We start from the raw sequence: 18,426 nt of genomic DNA on the forward strand, positions 1-18,426 counted from the left end.
TTTCCGCCACCGCTGTGTAGGTTTGTTGTGGGTTGGTTTTTTTATTTAGTGGTGAACTAATGAACCGCCTTCCGCCGGCGGCAGGGCTGGTGCCGTGTAGGAAACGCGACGATTTGGCCGTTCCTGAGCGATTTTTGGTCCTGGCCGGGCGCCCCGCCCCGCGGCTCCGGTCATGGCGGCGCCCTTCCGCCAGCGCCGGGACGCGTCATCAGCCGGCGGCGGCGGGCGGAAGTGACGTCTTTGTCCCGCGCTGCTCGTCCCAGTCTCCGGTAGCGGCGGCGGTGAGTGGGCCCGGCTCTCGGCGGGAGGCGCGGGGCCTCCTCTCCCTCACACACACCCACGGCCCCCCGGTTTCAGCGCGGCGGCGGGAGCGTGGCCGGTCCCTGCACCGCAGCGGTGTCGTCCCGGCCGCGGCGCGGGGCCGAACGGGAGCGGGGGAGAGGCCGCAGGTGGAACCGCTCTCTGAGGGGAAAACGGGCCTCGGCGGCGGGGCTGCCTTATCCCCACGGCCGCTAGCTCCGGGCACGCTCCGGCCCCGGGGTGTGCTCGGGGGCGAGGCTGAGCTGGGTCTGTGCGGTGGGAGCGGGCGGCGGCGGGTACAGGCCGTGACGGTGCCTGCCGAGAACGGCGGCTCTCGGCGCCCCTCCGGTACCGACGTTGTACGCGAGGGGCTGGTGCGTACCAGCCTCTGCAGCGTCCTCGGGGGTGAAACGCCAGACCCTGTTTAGAGACGGTGTCTTCATTTTACTCGAGCAGGTCTCTAAGTTGGTAGCAAAGGCTGTGTGTGTGCTTCTGGGCTTAAAGGGCACTTTTCTGCTTCAGCCTAAGTCAAGTCTCTCTTGGCTTTACTTGAAGATGGTATATTAAGCGTTTGTCTGCATATAAAAAGTCAAGGTAAAATAGATAGAGCTGTGTTGGACTGTTGTAGTTTGTGTAGGTTTCATTAACGTCGTGTTCTTTTGCAGAGGTTTTTTTTAAACTCAAATGGGTGATGAAAAGGATTCTTGGAAAGTGAAAACTTTAGATGAAATTCTTCAGGAAAAAAAACGAAGGAAGGAGCAAGAGGAGAAGGCAGAGATAAAACGTATGAAAAATGTAAGCTACCCTTTGGTATACAAGCATTTGTAATAAAAACTGAGGAGCTTCAGTGCCTATAGCCTCATTTTCTGATGAGAATAAGGCTTCTTGCCCTGTCAGTGGAATTCCTCTTAGTCCTCTGTGCTCTTATGCATGTTTTGTGTGTGATCTCTAATTCTAAAGCTTGACAAAAATACGATGCTTTGCAAAGGCCTTACTGGATTTACGTTGTATTCTGTGCTTTGTTTCATAGTTACTGGTTAGAAAAGGTAAAGAAATTGGTGTGATTAACTGGAAGTTGCAGTTCAAGTAATTAAAAGATTTTCTAGAAGAATTGGTTTAAATAATTGTTCTTGAATAACTTTTCTGTTTCTATTTGGGGCTGTATAACTTTGTAAAAAAGTTTTTTTTAAAAAAACCCACAATAGTTAATGGAATCCCTCTTAATCATTGCTTAATTTTCTCTAATTACATTGAATTTACAGAAGTTCAGCTATAATTGCAATCAAACTGCTTTTGGCTGCTTACAACTATGAAAACTCTGCTTTGTAAATTGGTGTACTGGTGTGACCTGTTGAAGATGGCTTTTAAGCCAGGAATGGAGGAGTTGAGTACTATTTAAATTTTTTTCATTTTGTGACATAAATATTAATTGCATTTTGGTTTTGCCCTTTCTTGTGTTTCTATCACAGTCAGATGATAGGGATTCAAAGCGGGATTCTCTTGAAGAGGGGGAGTTGAGAGATCATCGCATGGAAATAACAATCAGAAATTCACCTTACAGGAGGGAAGACTCTATGGAAGACAGGTAAGAGTAAGAGAATAACCTTGTTACTTTAGGAAGAGTTACTGAAATTAACCTTTAAAAGTACTGAGAAGAGGGTTTAAAAATATCTGAAGGGGAAAAGTTTTAACTTCTTTAGCATGCAGATGTGCCATCCCCTGTTCGTAGAACATGCCAGGGTATCTTTTTGAAGTACTGATTAAGGCTTGACCGTGTATCTTGTTCCCATTTTGGCCACTATCTAGTAGTAAAATATTTTGCTCAAGATGCAGTTGGTGCAGGCCTGCTGAGTTCTCTTCAGTGCTTAATTCATCCCCAGTTTGCTTGTGTATTAAAAGTGCGCGTAGAATTATCACTTCTCATCTACATGATTATGATTTTCCATAATGTACTGTTAATGCCTTGGTTCAGGGGTATTACGGAAATGAACTTTAATATAAATTAATAAAATAGGAAAAAATACATTATTTTCAAAATGGAGAAGAGAGGTAATAACACACAGTCTGTTTGACAGTACATGTAACCTTCCTGAGTTTATTAATTTGTCTTATATTTTAGAGGAGAAGAAGATGATTCCTTGGCTATAAAACCACCGCAGCAAATGTCACGGAAAGAAAAAACCCATCATAGAAAAGATGAGAAGAGGAAAGAGAAGCGTAGACATCGTAGTCATTCAGCAGAAGGTTGTTGTGACTACATTTGGATAATGTTTCTGGTAGCTTCCCAAGGTGAAGCCGAACAGGCACTATGTAGAGAGTAAATAACAATAACTACAAACTAAAGGAAACATGTCAGGTGGATAAGAAAAAGGAATTTAAGCTTGTATTATTTCTTTGATTATGTTTAATGCCCTTATGGGAATGACAGGGGTATATGTGTGTTTGAGAGGACAGTAATCGCTTTGGGACAGGAACATGGAGTCTCCTTTTACTGTTGAAGTCTATTAAGGTTCTGGCTTCACTGAGTGAGTACCTGACTGTAAAGGCAAAAAATATCCTTTCTGGAAACATTCATGTTGTATTCCCATTACTAACAGCCTTTTTCTGGTTTTAATGCAAGTATTTGTGCAAGATCTTGTAATCTTTTAACTTTTGAGATCAGGATTTTTCCATTAAGAAAATAACAGAGAATATGAAAATAGGTTACCTTAAGTTTCATCCTTTCTAGTTTTGCTTTTTAAAAATAGGAGTGCTAAATATTTTGAATAGTAACACTCCAAAATTAATTTTTGTTTGTTTAGGGAAACATGCCAGAGTGAAAGAGAAAGAACGGGAACATGAGCGTAGGAAGAGACATAGAGAAGAGCAGGATAAAGCCCGTCGTGAATGGGAAAGACAGAAACGGAGAGAAATGGCAAGGGAGCATTCCAGGAGGGAGAGGTACATCCATCCCTCCCTCCCCTGTGACAAATCAGCAGAGAGATGAACAGCTTCCTCCTCTAAATCGATCTCTAACCTTTCATTGCTCTGAAATGACAAACAAGTTCAGAGCAAAAGCTTGTAAGGTCTGATGCCAGTGCCAAGTTCCTGTGAATGTGTTGTCTAATGAAAATACGTTCTTGACTTTCATTACCTTTGTAAGTGGCTTCATTACAACAGATACTTCTAGGTGAATTCATTGCCAGTGTTTTACTGTAATGGAAGAAAAAAAAAGCACGCACCAGATTTGCATACTATCAGGGGATTGATTAACTGAACTTGCTTCATTTCTGTTTAAATCCTGGTGAGGGTGCAGAAGCTCATGTGTTTTAGAGCTCATGGTCTTTGCCTCTGAAATGCTCTTTGTAAAGGATCAGATGAAAAGCCCCTTCTGTTTTTGACGGATACACCATCGGTGGCATTGTTGCAATGAGACTGAATAGCCCTGTAGTTTGTTATAGCAAAACAGTTTTCCTTTACTTCATAAGCTGAATTTGTACTGAACTGTAATGTAACAAAAAATAATTATTTTCTAGAGATCGTTTGGAGCAACTTGAGCGAGAACGAGAGAGAAAAATCCGAGAGCAGCAAAAAGAACAAAGGGAGCAAAAAGAACGAGAAAGGCGAGCTGAAGAAAGACGTAAGGAACGGGAAGCCAGAAGAGAAGGTAGCTATCTCTGTATAAATGTTGTTTGGGCTTACTGTCTGCTGACACAATGGTGGAATGGAGGTATAGAAAGCATTTTTTACTTAGGTTAATGGCAGGATTTAAAAAAATTAAAGTGAGAGGGGGCCTTCTACGTGGGAGGGGAAAAAAATCTGTTAAGTTCTACATGGGGAAATAAAACAATGTCATATGCCTTAAATATCACGGCATATTGATTAGGCAGTAAGTCTTTCTTTGCCTCTCTCCATTAGTCTGGTTTCCTATAGGAACAAGATTTATGTAATTGGTGTTGTCTGCGTGTGTGTGTATCCGTCACGATCCCAGTCGCTTCTGAACTCTTTGGCTGAGTCTAACCCAATTCGATAGAGACTGAAGTCTCAAAATTAAGTGTTTTAAGGATTTGGGGAAATAAATTGCAAAGGGAGGGAGAGAGATCATATAAGTACTCCAACCATGAAAAAGGCTGTAGTGGGAGTCAAGTGGAAAAAATGTGATAACCGAGCAATTTTGGTTAACTTCCAGACACAAACCCTCACTTTGCATAGCGTATCAGATACCTGCAATCTCAGTTCAGATCACTTTTGGTTAAAGGATCTCTGTTTGTCTTAGCTTTCAGAGGTAAAAATTAGAGCCTGTTCCTGTGACAGAGCTTGTTCAAGAGTAGCAGAAGCAGCCATATATATATATTGCTATTCTCTCTAGTTCAGCTCATACCGAACAGCTCCTTTTTGTGCTTGGTGTTTACGCTGGTATTGCTCAGTCTATCTAGCCTTTCATTTTAGTTATTTTTATTGCTCTAAATGTTCTGTCAGCTCCTTCTAAACCTTAGTTGGTTTTATTCTTTTATGTATCTTCCTGGTCTGTCCACTCCTCTCTGGCATTAACGCCTGAGTTTCAGGGTGTCACTGTGTAGTATATAGGGTATCTTGCTTCTGTTCCCAAGTACGGCAGCACCTTTCTCGAAGTAGAACAAACCCATATTTTACTGCGCACGAGGTAAATCATAGTCCTTTATTCTCCTAGATATAGTTAGGTTCCACTTCTGCTCCTCCCTGTTACCCTTTAGTTTGTAAGGAAAATGAAAAGTATGCAAAGCAGGTGGTTGTGGCAGACAGAAGTATCCTAATTAGGGCAGGGAGATGTAACAATTTCTTCCGCTTTTGTTTTCACTAGTTTCTGCACACCATAGAACAGTGAGGGAAGAATATGGAGACAAAGTAAAAATGAGACCCTGGAGTCGCAGCCCATTACGACAGCAAAGAGACAAGGTTGAGCAAGGAGATAGCAGGAAACCAGGTAGCGTTTGCCACTTTATAATGTCTTTGCCTGGGGGCTAGGAGAAGCTGTTCTTGCGTAGTGTTTAATTTTTAGCCGTAAACATAAAGCCCTGGTACTCTGTCAAAAGTATTGTCCACTTCAGCCATGGTGGCGTAACTCTGGAATATTCTTGAGTATGTACATGTGTACTGTTTTCTAAAAGCAATGCTGGTTTTGCAGGTAATTGTGCAAGTGACAAATTGATTGAATCTTTCCTTTTTAGTAGTAGGAGTAGTAATTTGCAAAGTAAGTTACTTCATTCAATGATGAACGAAGCAGCTGACTGAATTTTTAAAATTTTATAGTTTAATTCCCTTGCAGATTGAAAAGGGATTGTTTACACTAGCTCCAGTTGGATTTGCTGTTAGGAGCTAAGCTACCTTAAAAAATTACCTTACACAGGGATCAATATAGTTTAAGCATCACTGTCATCTTGTAGAAGAAGATAAATGCTTACGGCAGTATTCTGGTTGGATGGTGAATTTTGTTTTCTAAGCCAGAAGGTAGTCCTTCCGTGCCTAGAAGGTCCTAAGAGTAGAGAACTTGCACAATTGACATAAAAGTGTCTTTGGTTACAAAAGAAAAGCTCTGTGTCTCCTTGTTAATGTGTGTAGCTGTAAAAATAAGTGTAACTGTTTCAAGTAAGCTGATTGCAGAGTGTAATCAGCTGAAAGTCCAGGTGGAGGCAGGCAGGAAGTCCTCTGGAGCTGCTGCCTAATTGATCAACACTTACTCACAGTGGTCCAGAGGGACTGCAGTGACCACTGATGGCAAACGCTGTATGTACACACGTTAGTGAGACTGTGTTGTGGTGATACTTGTTGCCATGTTACTTTTTTTCTTTTTAATTTTTTTTTAATTAATCTCAGAGGTGCTTAGGCATATATCACATTTCAAAAACAAAAGGTCAGTATTCCATGGTTTTGGCTGTTGATCCCACACCACTGCAATTCAGAAAAGCTGTTTGTCTTTTGAGCAGAGTGTGTAATTTTTTTTTTTAGTGCTCTGTATGTCCACCACAGAATGTTCAGCACCAATTTAATGGCCAGAGAAAGTAAAGTGGTTATTTGGGTATTCAGTCTTGTAAGTAAAGCGATACTCAGTCAACACCCTGTTTTTAATTTTCATGGTCTCATCAGTAAAAGAAGAGAAACCAGAAGAGAGGGACCCTCTTTCAGACTTGCAAGACATCAGTGACAGTGAGAGAAAAACCAGCTCAGCAGAGTCTTCATCAGGTAATTAAATGCAATTTATTAGATGTAATTAATTGTACGGCTGTCTGTTGAAGAGACACTTGTTGGAGTGTGTGCCTACTTAGTTATGTGTCTGATTATTCCTGAACAGAATCTGGATCGGGCTCGGAAGAAGAGGAGGAAGAGTCTAGCAGTGAAGGTTCTGAGGAAGAGGGAGAGGAAGAGGAGGAGGAAGAGGAGACGGGAAGCAATTCTGAGGAAGTGTCTGAGCAGTCAGCTGGTGAGTAACATAAAGCAGATCCTAAAACCGTGTGTTAAGATTTTCTTTGTTTCTCATTCTGTATTGTTTCATTTGAACATTTTCCTTTTCTCTTAGTCTAGGATAGGCTGAGACCTCACAGGTCAAGATAACTAAAAAGAAAAAAAACAAGTACAAGTCATATTCTATCCTTTTATATAGAGGTAATACCAATTATTCATCTAAGAAGCCAGATTAGAAAACTGAAAGCCTTTTTCATCTTCCTAAATGGTGTAAGGCTAACAGTTTAAGTACTTTTGTAACGTAACAGATATTCTGTAGAGAACAATTCTGCACTTATTTGGGGGGTGGTGAAATACAAATGTCTCTGTCATTTTGAATTATTTTCAGTTGCAAATTTCAGATTTCTTTTCATGCCAGTACAAGTGAATGAACATAATAAAAAAGGTTTAGTAAAAAAGTCTGCTTACAGCCACTCTTGTAATTAATTAGTAAAGAAAAGGCACAAAAGCATGCTCTGATGGCTGGGTATTTTTCTTTAAAATCAATTAAAGTTTAAAATCAAAGTTTAAAATCAAGTTTAAACTTTAAAATCAATTACAGTTAATAAGTTAATAAGTTTCCTGACTTAAATTGTTCACCTGCCCTCATCCCTGAATTCCCAGATAATTGGTAAGAATTGTATTCCCTGTTGGAAGCTGAAAGGTGCAGTTTTTGCTGAGTTAGGGGGAGCATTTGCTTTCCAAGTGAAACAGAAGAGGTCACTAACTGGATAGTGACCTCACTAACGAGGCACTAACAAGGTCACTAACTAGATAGTGAAGAAGGCCTGGCGAGTTAGAAAAGCATTTCACTAGCTGTCTGCCTTACAGGGAACTACAGAAGTGTTGAGTTTATTCGGTTGAACTTGATTCTGTTTTGCAGAAGAGGTGAGCGAAGAGGAAATGAGTGAAGAGGAGGAACGGGAGAATGGAAACCACATCCCAGTTGGTACAATGCAAATAATGACTATTTAAAGAAGTGTTTGGCTGAATTTTTGCAGCCAAATAAATCTATTTCTACAAATATTTAAGAATATTTTAAATGTATTTCTTGTTGCAGTTTTGCCAGCATTCTGAAGCATTGTATATTTGGCATTTTGGGGCCATTCTCATGTCAAAATCAGAAATTCCTTGAAATCTGTTCCAAGGTCTATGTTTAGAGGGAATCAGGTCCTAGTCTAACGAGCTAATGCTTCCTTCCTTTTCATTTTGGGTCTCTTGTCCTGTCCTCTCATCAAAAAACCTTTGTGATCAGAATGAGATCTACTGGGTCAGCTTTCTCTTTCATTCTGGTAGCGTAAAGATTTATTTTTCTGACCTGCTGTGTTTAATGCTGGAAATTGTATGTACGTGACTGTAAACGAGTTCTTGAAAGCATCATCTCTGCGGAGAGGAGAAATCAGGCTTCTCACTGATCTTTATTGTTACAGTAACTTAAGTTGCATAAGTTGCACGTGTATCCCGTGTGCAGCGATCGGTGTTTCACTACCCTTATTTGTCTAAAGCTGAACTTAATTGTTCCAAACGGCTCCCTCTTTCCATCACTGATTCTGACTTTTAAAGTTACAGAGTCGAGGTTTGACCGGGATTCAGCAGGAAGCGAAGTGGAAGAGGAGGAAGTAGGGGAGGGTACCCCTCATTCCAACGCGATGACGGAAGGAGACTATATCCCTGACTCGCCGGCCTCCTCCCCCATTGAACTGAAACAGGAGCTTCCAAAGTATCTTCCTGCGCTTCAGGTAGAGGATTACTGAACAGATGCTGGAGAATATCATGGGCAAATGGATTCCCCTAGCTGCTTTGTTAACATTATAAACACATATTTGTGCATTGGATAGTTTATGGGCAGAATATGCCTTGCTGACTCAACATCACAAAATACACATTTCTGTGTGAAATATTGCTGTCTTTTTTTGAAAATAGGTGCATGGAGCAAAAATAAGATTGATCTTTTAGATGATAGATAAGAATGTAATAATACATTTGATACTCTGATATCTTGGTATTGCTATCTGAAAATAAATACTTGTGAGAGAAGGGTTCCTGTAACATGAATAGAAACTGATGGGTGGTTATTCTTTTTGTAGCTGACAGCAAAGTGTAGAAATATGAGAAAGCATATTTTTATTAACTGAACTATGTGAAAGCTATCAGTCTGAGGTGTGAGTTGCTGCCTTTGCCATTGTGGCAGAAATTTCAGTTTAATCTGTGCAAAAGTAATGAGTGAAGACTTAATGAAATTTAGTTAATCTACTAAAACACAGACTCTGTCCAGGATTCCTTTAGAGATCCAAGTAAAAATAAACCCCAAAGATTGATTTCTCACAAGGTGTAGCCATACTGTTGAATTCTCTTGGTAAATTTTAACTATTCTTGTGAAGTTGCTGAAGTTTGCCGTATGTTGTCTTAAAAAAACCAAACAAAACCCTCCCTCAGATGCTGGAGGAGTAAATGTTGTCCATCTGTTTTTTCAGGGATGTCGTAGCGTGGAGGAATTTCAGTGTTTGAACAGGATTGAAGAAGGAACATACGGTGTAGTGTACAGAGCAAAAGACAAGAAGACTGGTTAGTATAATTAATAATATAAATAATATTAATATATAAATAAACCAGTTATTATCTTCATGGTATTTAGGGCTGCAGTTGTATGGAAATAATGGTTCTGCATTTTTGATTGATGAACAAAATCTGTCTAAAATACTGTCTTCTTTCTCAAGAATAATTATGCTTTTTAATAGAGTGTGGACTTTGACATAAGGGCTTCACTTGCAGCTCTTTGAGTTCAGAAGTAATCTCTGTATTGGCCACAATGGTGTAGAACAATTAACACAATTTCAGGTTCTGGCTCGAAAGGCAGTTACTTCTGGCTTGAGATCTGCTGTAGGTAGTTACCAGGTTGGAAGTTTTTAAACTTTATTATCAGCATTCCACCAGGCGTCACTGTGAGTGCAGTGACCCAGTGGAGAGTTAATAAAAGCAGAGGTCGGTGTGCAGTGAGTGTATGCTGCAGTATTTTGTTGTAGAAAGAAATTTCACTCTTTCATCTTTAAAGCTCCCTCCCAAAAACCCACTTCTTGTGTATATAAGTGGATTTATATTTTTAAAAGTCAGTCTCTGCTTATCTGGTTTGTAATGGCAAGCGTCTTGAAGAAATTACTGCATTTCCTATGAAAGGTGCAAGAGCCAACCATCCAGTCGTTTATATGTTCCTCTTCCACGGTGATTCCTCAAGGGAAAGAAATATTTGCTTTGATAATTGAACAAAAATAGTGCTATTAGTGCAGCACTTCTTTTCCTGGAAAAAGATAATGCACAGCAGGATACGATCTGCTCTTCTGGCCTCGGTTTGCCTGTAGTGTTGCCATCGCTGGTGATACGTTACTTTCTATCAAGCTGGTCATTTACAAGGGGAATTGTGGCACAGTAAATTAAATATCTGCGGTTTTAAATAGAGTTGGCAGATGGCGAAGAGAGCTTGTGAAAAGAACTATGTTACAGAGCAGACCTGGACAGAAATTAGGGTTATTCTCAGGTTCCAACTAACAAGCTGTGATATCAGTGACAGGTTTAAATTCGGGATGACTGGGTTCCTCTGTTTTAGAATAATGTGATCATTTGGGGAGTGGAAGTATACAGCTGGCATTGTGGTTTCTCTGACTGCACTTATTTTCTGGACAACTACCATGAGCTCGCTTTTCTCTTCCTTTTCTGTCTTGAGGTCTGCTCTGAGACTGACATAACTGTTATTTTCCACAATATCATGTTAAAACCAGATGTATTTAAATAATACACTTCAATAATGTTTTGAGTAGCACCTTGGTTTCAAGTTGGGTCTTTAAACAGAGGGAAACTGCATTTGAGGCATTTCTGTCTGCTGTCTTATCTTCCTAACTTATGGTGAGGAGTTTAGAGTTAAATACACTTTTTCCTTATTTTCTTTCCCAGTGAGTTATACTGGAATACGCTAAAATCCATGCTGAAGGTTTTGGACTGTTGTTTTGGATTTATTCTTTAAACTTGGCAATCTTTTGGTGGTGGGTTTTTTGTTTTTAGTTTCCTAATGTGAGCTTGACTCTGCTTCTTGGTCCAACATCATGTCTTGAATAACGGTTTCATTCAAACAAATTAAATTAGTGCCAGGACACTGGGGGACCTCTTAATGTGTATTTTGTTAGCTACATGATGGGAAATCCACATTAATAATTCTGGTTTCTCTGCAGATGAAATTGTGGCTCTGAAGCGACTGAAAATGGAAAAGGAAAAGGAAGGCTTTCCCATTACTTCTCTGAGAGAAATAAATACTATTCTGAAAGCACAACATCCAAATATTGTCACTGTCAGAGTAAGGCTACAATCTTCTATTTCAAAAGTATTTTTGTTCTTGAAATATTCCCTCTTGGCTTTTAAAATGCCTTATAAAAACGTTAACGTTTATAGCAGAGATTGTTTCTGTAAACAGTTGTATACGACCCATAAACTATATAGACATTACTTGTCTCTGCATAATCTGATTTTTTGCAAAAATGAGCTGGGGGTTTTTTCATAGAAAGATACATTTTCTATGGATTTTACCAATGGCAGATTCCATTTATCCTCTTGCCAGTAAATTTCTAAATTAATTTCTGCGTGCTTTTTAAATACTGTGTGCTTGTTTTGATAATTTGTTTCTGTGTTTTAGGAGATCGTTGTTGGCAGTAATATGGATAAAATCTATATTGTAATGAACTATGTAGAACATGATCTCAAGAGTCTGATGGAAACAATGAAGCAACCGTTTCTACCAGGTACTGTTTGCTGTAGTCTCCTGTAATTCTCAAAACTGGAAAACTGGCCAACACAAACCTCAGCGTCTTTGGGCTGTACTGACATCAGAGAACTGGCTTTGTACGGTGACGTGTATTGCCTTGGAATGTCCTATGAGTGTTCTTTGGAACAGGGACTTCATTGCTTGCTCTGTTTGGTCTGATTTTATCGATTTTTAGTTAAGATAGGATCATAGGCTGGGAGTGCTGATATTCATAGTGATATTTGGCTGAGTAATCCAGTTTGCTTGCTCAGGGTGAGTGGAGGTTCAGATGTGAAATCAGGGAGTTTCCCCTGTGCTAAACCAGAAAAGAACACTGGGTTTTGATTTTGGCCACTTCCAGTGTTTTTGAGGCATTAATTTCTGAGCATTATTTGGATGCACTCCAGCTATCCAAATTAATTTTGCTTTATTGGCAGCTCTGTGGGTTTAACTGCTCTTGTTCTGTGACATATATTTTTATGGTGCAGTCTATACTGTGCTTTTAACTTGACATTCATTTTTTTCCCCTGCCTCCTTCCCTCTTCTTCAGACAAAAAAAAAAAAAAATTAAAGACAGATTTATTTTCTTAAATACATTTGGCTTCTTATTTCAGGTGAAGTGAAAACCTTGATGATTCAGTTACTGCGAGGAGTCAAGCATCTTCACGACAACTGGATACTTCACCGAGACTTGAAAACTTCCAACCTGTTGCTCAGTCATTCAGGCATTTTAAAAGTAAGAATTACATAAAATGTACCACGCTTAGGAAAAGGCTTGTTTTGCAGAATTACGCTGCATTATGGCTATGTCAAGAGCTAGATGGAATGTTTTGCATTAATCTTTAAGAGGTGTGAGGTGTGGCTTGTAAAACATACAGTTGCAAAAGAGTGAACTAAAGAGACTGCCTTGCCACAGCGGTAAGATTTATGCTAGGATGTGACAAATTTAAGATTTAAGCATGGTCTAGTGAACACCGAATTCTTTGTAGCATGATTAGAAGTCTGACTGGTGTTCTCTTCCCGACGATGCAGCGTACTGTATGCGTGACAGCATCATTTACTTTTTCTGTATCAGCATCGTTGTGTCTGAACTGGGGTTGCTTTTTCAACTTGAGAGATTGTGAGGCTTAATAAAGAATATAAATGTCTCAGTGCTGAACTGTACAGTTACTGGTGGGGATGGAGATTCTCGTTAACAAAGAAAAAGTCTTCCAAAATTGCACACTTTAAAAACTTATCTAACCTTTCACTGACATCTTACAAAAATCTAAGAGAAAAGCAGTGCTAAGATCAGATAAGAGCATTTAAATCATAAATAATAAGATCAGATAAGAACATTTAAATTTTTACTTCTAAATTTTAGATGCCATTTGTATAATTACCATTATTTACGTGTTACAGCTGTTCGTGTTGTTAAGCCTTTCCCTTTCTTGGGGAAACTGGACTTTGAAAATTTTTGTTCTTGCTTGCAAAGTTGAAGTCAGCATCAGTTGTTTGGTTTTGTTTTCCCCCTGCCACGTAAGCTTTCTGTCAAGGTGATCAACAACAGGAACTCTTGGCCTCAGGAAGGGACACACGTTTTTTCCCTTCAGAGGAAAAAGTCAAGGCCTATGAGAAACGGTGTATTCTGTGACTGTTTTTGAAGGCTGGGAGCCATGCAATAGCCAACGTGGCCAACACATACACAGTGAACAGTGTGGTCAGTGTTGGAAATATTGCTGATTACCAGTTTTCATTTAGGTTGGAGATTTTGGACTAGCCCGAGAATATGGATCTCCGCTGAAGCCTTACACGCCAGTGGTTGTGACGCTTTGGTACAGGGCTCCAGAGTTGTTGCTTGGAGCTAAGGTATGTTTCTCTTTGTTCCTCTGGCTGCTAGAGGAATGACTCTTCAGACTAACTTTATCTTATAATTTATGAACAAAGTATGAGTGTTCTTGATTCTTTATATTGATTTAGAGGTGGAAATTCTGTTCAGTATTTTTTCCTAATAACACAGCTAAAAAGGTTCCATCTTCCACAGATAGAAGGTGGGTGGGTGACAGGTTGAGGTTTTTCACCCTTAGAATGCTGATGTAGTAGTGCTGCTGAACTTCTCAGGGATTGGTGCAAACTGTCACTGTCATCTTAGCGGCTGAATTTTTTTTTTTAAACCTTAGTCTAAAATTTGTGACACCTGAGAGCAGAACAAGGTACTGGCAACATTCTGGCAGCGTTCCCCACTGATGACCTGTTTCACAACTGAAGTCTGGATGAAATCAGTAGGGTTCTTTAGGGCTTCAGTGACAAGAACCGTGCCAGAAAAAAATGCTGCACTACCACCAAAAAAAATGGGTGCAAATGTAAAAGAAGCCCTGTGCTACCTTTCAAAGCTGTTTTTGTAGTAGGAGAAATGGCTCCATTTAAGAGAAGAGGCAGGTTTTGAGCCCATAACCTGAGACTGCTGTTGTGGCAAAATAAGGGCCAAGGATCAGTGTGAAAGAGAGGACAAGTTCGAATGCTTTGTGAGTTGTGATGGTCCGTTTGTGAGCGAAAAAGAAAGGCAGCATTGTGGAGACTTGCCCGTTTCATCCTGAACTGTTTGTGTATATGGGTATTTCATAAGTTACAGTAAATTTTAAATAAATACAGTTGAGACCTGTGCCTTGGGTTTGTATGATTGTATCTGTTCTGTTCAGAGTGGTAGAATCCTTAAAAAAAAAAAAAAAAAAAACAAAACAACCACACTAAACAACCCCAAATAAAACCCTAAACTAAAACAACTACCCACCCCCCCCCCCAAAAACAACTCACTGATTTTATAAGGTATAATATGTTCCTTCTTTTCAGGAATATTCAACAGCGATAGACATGTGGTCGGTAGGGTGCATATTTGGAGAGCTGTTAACGCAGAAACCGCTGTTCCCAGGGAAGTCAGAAATCGACCAGATTAACAAAGTTTTTAAGGTAACGTTGACTGGTTTTAGGGACAAGTACATTAAGAGTAGTAAGAAATGAAAAGTGCTTGTTTCTCTTTGACAGAGATTCAATCTTAATAAAAGGCTCATTGCTCTGATTCTTGTTTTACAATATTTATAGTAGGCGAAGACCATGGTTTGTGTTTTGTCTGTTTTGTGGGGATACTCACCAACTCCTCTAGCTACATATGAATAAGTAGAAGGGTTGCACTTTAGAATGAGTTTATAAAGGAGATGCTTTAATTTACAGGATCTGGGTACTCCAAGTGAAAAGATCTGGCCTGGTTACAATGAGCTGCCAGCAGTAAAGAAGATGACGTTCACAGAATATCCCTACAACAACCTACGCAAGAGATTTGGAGCGCTGCTCTCTGACCAGGGGTTTGATCTGATGAACAAGTAAGTGCCGGCTTCTGGGGTGTCCTTGGCAGAAGGTGTTCATGTGCTGGGACAGTGGTGGAAGCACGGTATTTCCGTGCATTTAACCTTGTCAGAACGTGCTGATGCATTTGCAGTTTGTCTGTGACGTTCCTTGCAACGCTATTCCCCACTCTCTCTCAACAGCTTTATTCAGTGTACCATGCTCTTAACACCTGCTGTTAAACCTCAGTCCAAGATTATTCTTGCACTTATATCCTAGAAGAACAATGTAGAAAAATGTTTTAGTAGTAGTTTTAGCTCATTGATGACATGTTTAGTTATGTGGTGAGTCAGCTATCATGCACTCTGCTGATGGATTCTATTAAAACAATTAAATTACAATTGAAAAAAGGGAAAAAGGCAGTATATTCTAGAGATCATATTAAAGAATTAGGAAAATAGCAATCAAAAACTAGATTTTTGAGGTTCGGGAGTTCTGTCACATCTGATCTGGCAGTTCTTTTCACTAACTACTGGTGCATTCTGATTGCATTCAGGTTCATTTTTCTTTAGAAGGTTGACAATGGCTTGAGAGATTCTTGGTCCCTCTCCCTCCCCTGATATACCCTTCAAATTTCATGACATGAAGTAGTGAAAATGATTGAGTTTCAGATCTTACTTAGAACTTGTCTCTATTTAAAAAAAAATTGAAAAAAACTACTCTTTTTTTAAAAAGTGGGCTTTTCGGTCTTTCCCATTTTTAAGAATTATGCTGCTCCAGGTTTTAGAATGAGTTGTGAATAATTTATTGGAAGTTAAATAACCTTTCAGAAGGTGCAAGCACAGCTTGTCTTAATAAAGATAGATATCACATCAGTGTCATCTACCTCATAATTGCTTTGGTTATGACAGGACTATGTCTTCATTATATTCATGGGTAAGAAGGACAATGTTATAGTCTTCCTGTGGGGCTGGAACTCGCAGAAGCACATGAGTAAGTGCACATAAGTCAGTGGAACTCATTACATGTGCAGATCTTGGATATAGAAGTGTTTATGTAGGGCCAAACACTGGTAGGGTGAATAGCACAGTGAAACATGTTTCTGTATTGCCAAAGGTTTGTTAAGTTACACTATATTACAATATTTTGTGGTGTATCAATATAATCTCAGTTGTCTTCTCTAAAAAACAAAGCAGCATGGTAAAATACTTTAGTTGAACCATCCTGGATCCTCTTTGAGCTGTACCTGACTACCCATAGGTTCTGAGGTGTCTAACAATTTATACCTCTGTAAACAGATCCCTACAAAAGCTACTTTTGATATGTAGTTCCAGCTGCTGTTCCATTAATTATAGGTTCACATAGGAAAGCATGCTTTTAAAATCAGCTAGCTACGTTAGATCGCCCTGTGCCAGCAATCATATCCGTTAATAGAATTCTGTGTTGAAAATCAGAAAATTCTACATCGTGTTGCTGAAGAACTTACAACTTTGGGGCTAAAATTTTTATTTTTTCTGCCCTTCTGTCTCTCTTCTTCCCTATTTCGTTGTCTTCCTGAATTCTTCTCAGCTTTTTGACGTACTACCCAGCCAGAAGAATTACTGCCGAAGATGGTTTGAAGCATGAGTATTTCCGAGAGACTCCCCTTCCTATTGACCCCTCCATGTTTCCCACCTGGCCAGCAAAAAGTGAACAACAAAGGGTAAAACGTGGCACCAGCCCCCGACCACCGGAGGGAGGCCTCGGGTACAGTCAGTTGGTAAGTGCAGCAGGGCCAGGCTGATCTCCTCACACTGGTCCAAATCCTCATTTTGGAAAAGTTCACGGGGGCTGCATTTTGTTAATCTTCTGGGGCTTGGGATCCTCGCACCCACCTCTGCTTGCATGAAAAAGACTCTACAGCAGTCCTGCTTTGCTCCTGTTCCTTTGCAAAGGGCAGGTCCCATTACTGTTGTATTCACAGAATCTTTATTTCAGTACGTACTCTGAGAAAAAAATGATGCCCGGTTTTATCACAGGGCAGAACATTTTTTTCTTTTGAAAGTGTACATTGTTTAACACTTTCAACTAAGCTTTCAAAGCTGCAAATTTGTTTTTGAACAAAATCCAAAGCCTGGGGTGAGTTACGCATATCTTGTGGATAGAAACAGTCTCCTTTCTCCAATATTTGGAGAAGAATTAAGAAAAAGCAAGGCTGGCGTTCTTTCTGTCTGGGGACTGTGCTGCCCATTTTGAGAAAAGCTGGCTCAAGAAGATGCCCTTGTAAGTACGGCATGCTGCAGTGCCTTAATTATGTTAACTTTCTATTACTTTTTATTGCATCCATTACTTTTTATTACATCCGTGTCTCAGCATGGATGAAGGGGCACTGTATAGTTATCGTGCCCAATTTAACAGATGAAGTAGCCTTAAAAGTTTATTGAACCTTTGTTTTTTTTAGGGTATAAAAATTGACATGGAGGGTATGCAGAGTGTTTAATCAGATTCTGAGTTAAGTGTAGTTCACACTTATTTATACCGTGTGTTCACAGATTTTTTCCATCTTTCACATGTGCAGTCAAAAGTAGGTATAGAAAGGAGGAATACACTTGAGATGCCTATAGAAAAGAGAACTTCTGAAATAGCAATGTTTAAACATCAGGAATAACACTCTGCATTGTCTTTAGGTATGATGCCACTAAATCAAACATTTCTTTCCCATCTCCTAGAAATACTTTATTTTTTTTGTTGTTTATATTTTTGTGTTGGAGAGGTAAATACATCTGCACAGACACTTACTGATAAATGAATTGTGATTGGTTTTCACAGGGTGATGATGATCTGAAAGACACGGGTTTTCATCTGACCACCACAAATCAAGGAGCATCTGCTGCAGGACCTGGTTTCAGCCTCAAGTTTTAAACTCAACATGAAAGAGGGGAGGAAAAAGAAAAAAAAAAACCAAACCACAAAACTGTTCATGTGAGTGGATTTCTGAGTGCCCCAGTTCTGTTCTTCACATCAGGGAGACTAGATGTTTTTCACAGGGAAAAAGTCAGATGGCATCACAGATTCAAAGGCCCTTGCTGGGTGTGGAGTATAACAACTGCTGCATTCCATTAGAGGACTGGAATTAACCTGAAACGCCAAGGATCGTTACAAAATTTGACAAAGGAAAACTTGAAGTACAATCCTGGAACAGTTTCTGTTATATTTTTAGTTTTTTTCACTGGGTTTGTTTTGGTTTTGTTTTTTTCCCTTGTAAATTTGTAGAATTAAAATACATTTTTAATTGTTTAACAGTGTGAAGGATTTTGTTTCTTCACATGCAGCAAACTTGGATGTTGGTGGCATTAAGTCTTCTAGAGTGGAAACTTTTTCCCCTGCTGCCCCCAGGTCTGTGCTGACACTATTACAGCATATTGTCAGCCTGGGCAAACAACTTTTTTTTTTTTTTTTTTTTTTTATAAAGTAAATTGTATGTGTCTGAATATAGTTAGGGCAAAAAAACAACAGTTCTGAGGTTTCTTTCCTGTTGTGTGCCTTGGAATGAGCTAGGCTGGGTTGGGCTCAATACTCAATGTTTT

General features: G+C 39.7%; 1 protein-coding gene across 4 annotated transcripts; it reads left to right on the forward strand.

Annotated features, from left to right (window-relative positions):
• The first annotated feature begins 235 nt into the window (after positions 1 to 235).
• On the forward strand, positions 236 to 18,139 carry LOC141954102 (cyclin-dependent kinase 11B). 4 transcript variants are annotated; one of them, XM_074893287.1, is made up of 20 exons: positions 236 to 281; positions 966 to 1,095; positions 1,770 to 1,885; positions 2,420 to 2,544; positions 3,102 to 3,240; positions 3,816 to 3,946; positions 5,120 to 5,242; positions 6,403 to 6,498; positions 6,608 to 6,736; positions 7,640 to 7,705; positions 8,320 to 8,495; positions 9,231 to 9,321; positions 10,977 to 11,098; positions 11,435 to 11,540; positions 12,157 to 12,278; positions 13,283 to 13,390; positions 14,372 to 14,488; positions 14,750 to 14,898; positions 16,430 to 16,619; positions 17,669 to 18,139. In XM_074893287.1, exons 2-20 carry the CDS (start codon positions 985 to 987, stop codon positions 17,759 to 17,761), a joined length of 2,310 nt encoding a protein of 769 aa, XP_074749388.1. In that variant the 5' UTR covers positions 236 to 281; positions 966 to 984; the 3' UTR covers positions 17,762 to 18,139. The 4 variants fall into 4 exon arrangements, with proteins under 4 accessions (XP_074749388.1, XP_074749389.1, XP_074749390.1 ...); XM_074893288.1 differs by having other exon boundaries at positions 8,326 to 8,495; XM_074893289.1 differs by lacking the exon at positions 5,120 to 5,242.
• Positions 18,140 to 18,426: the final 287 nt, after the last annotated feature.

This window comes from Strix uralensis, chromosome 23, assembly GCF_047716275.1.
Source record: "Strix uralensis isolate ZFMK-TIS-50842 chromosome 23, bStrUra1, whole genome shotgun sequence".
NCBI classification, from domain to species: domain Eukaryota; kingdom Metazoa; phylum Chordata; class Aves; order Strigiformes; family Strigidae; genus Strix; species Strix uralensis.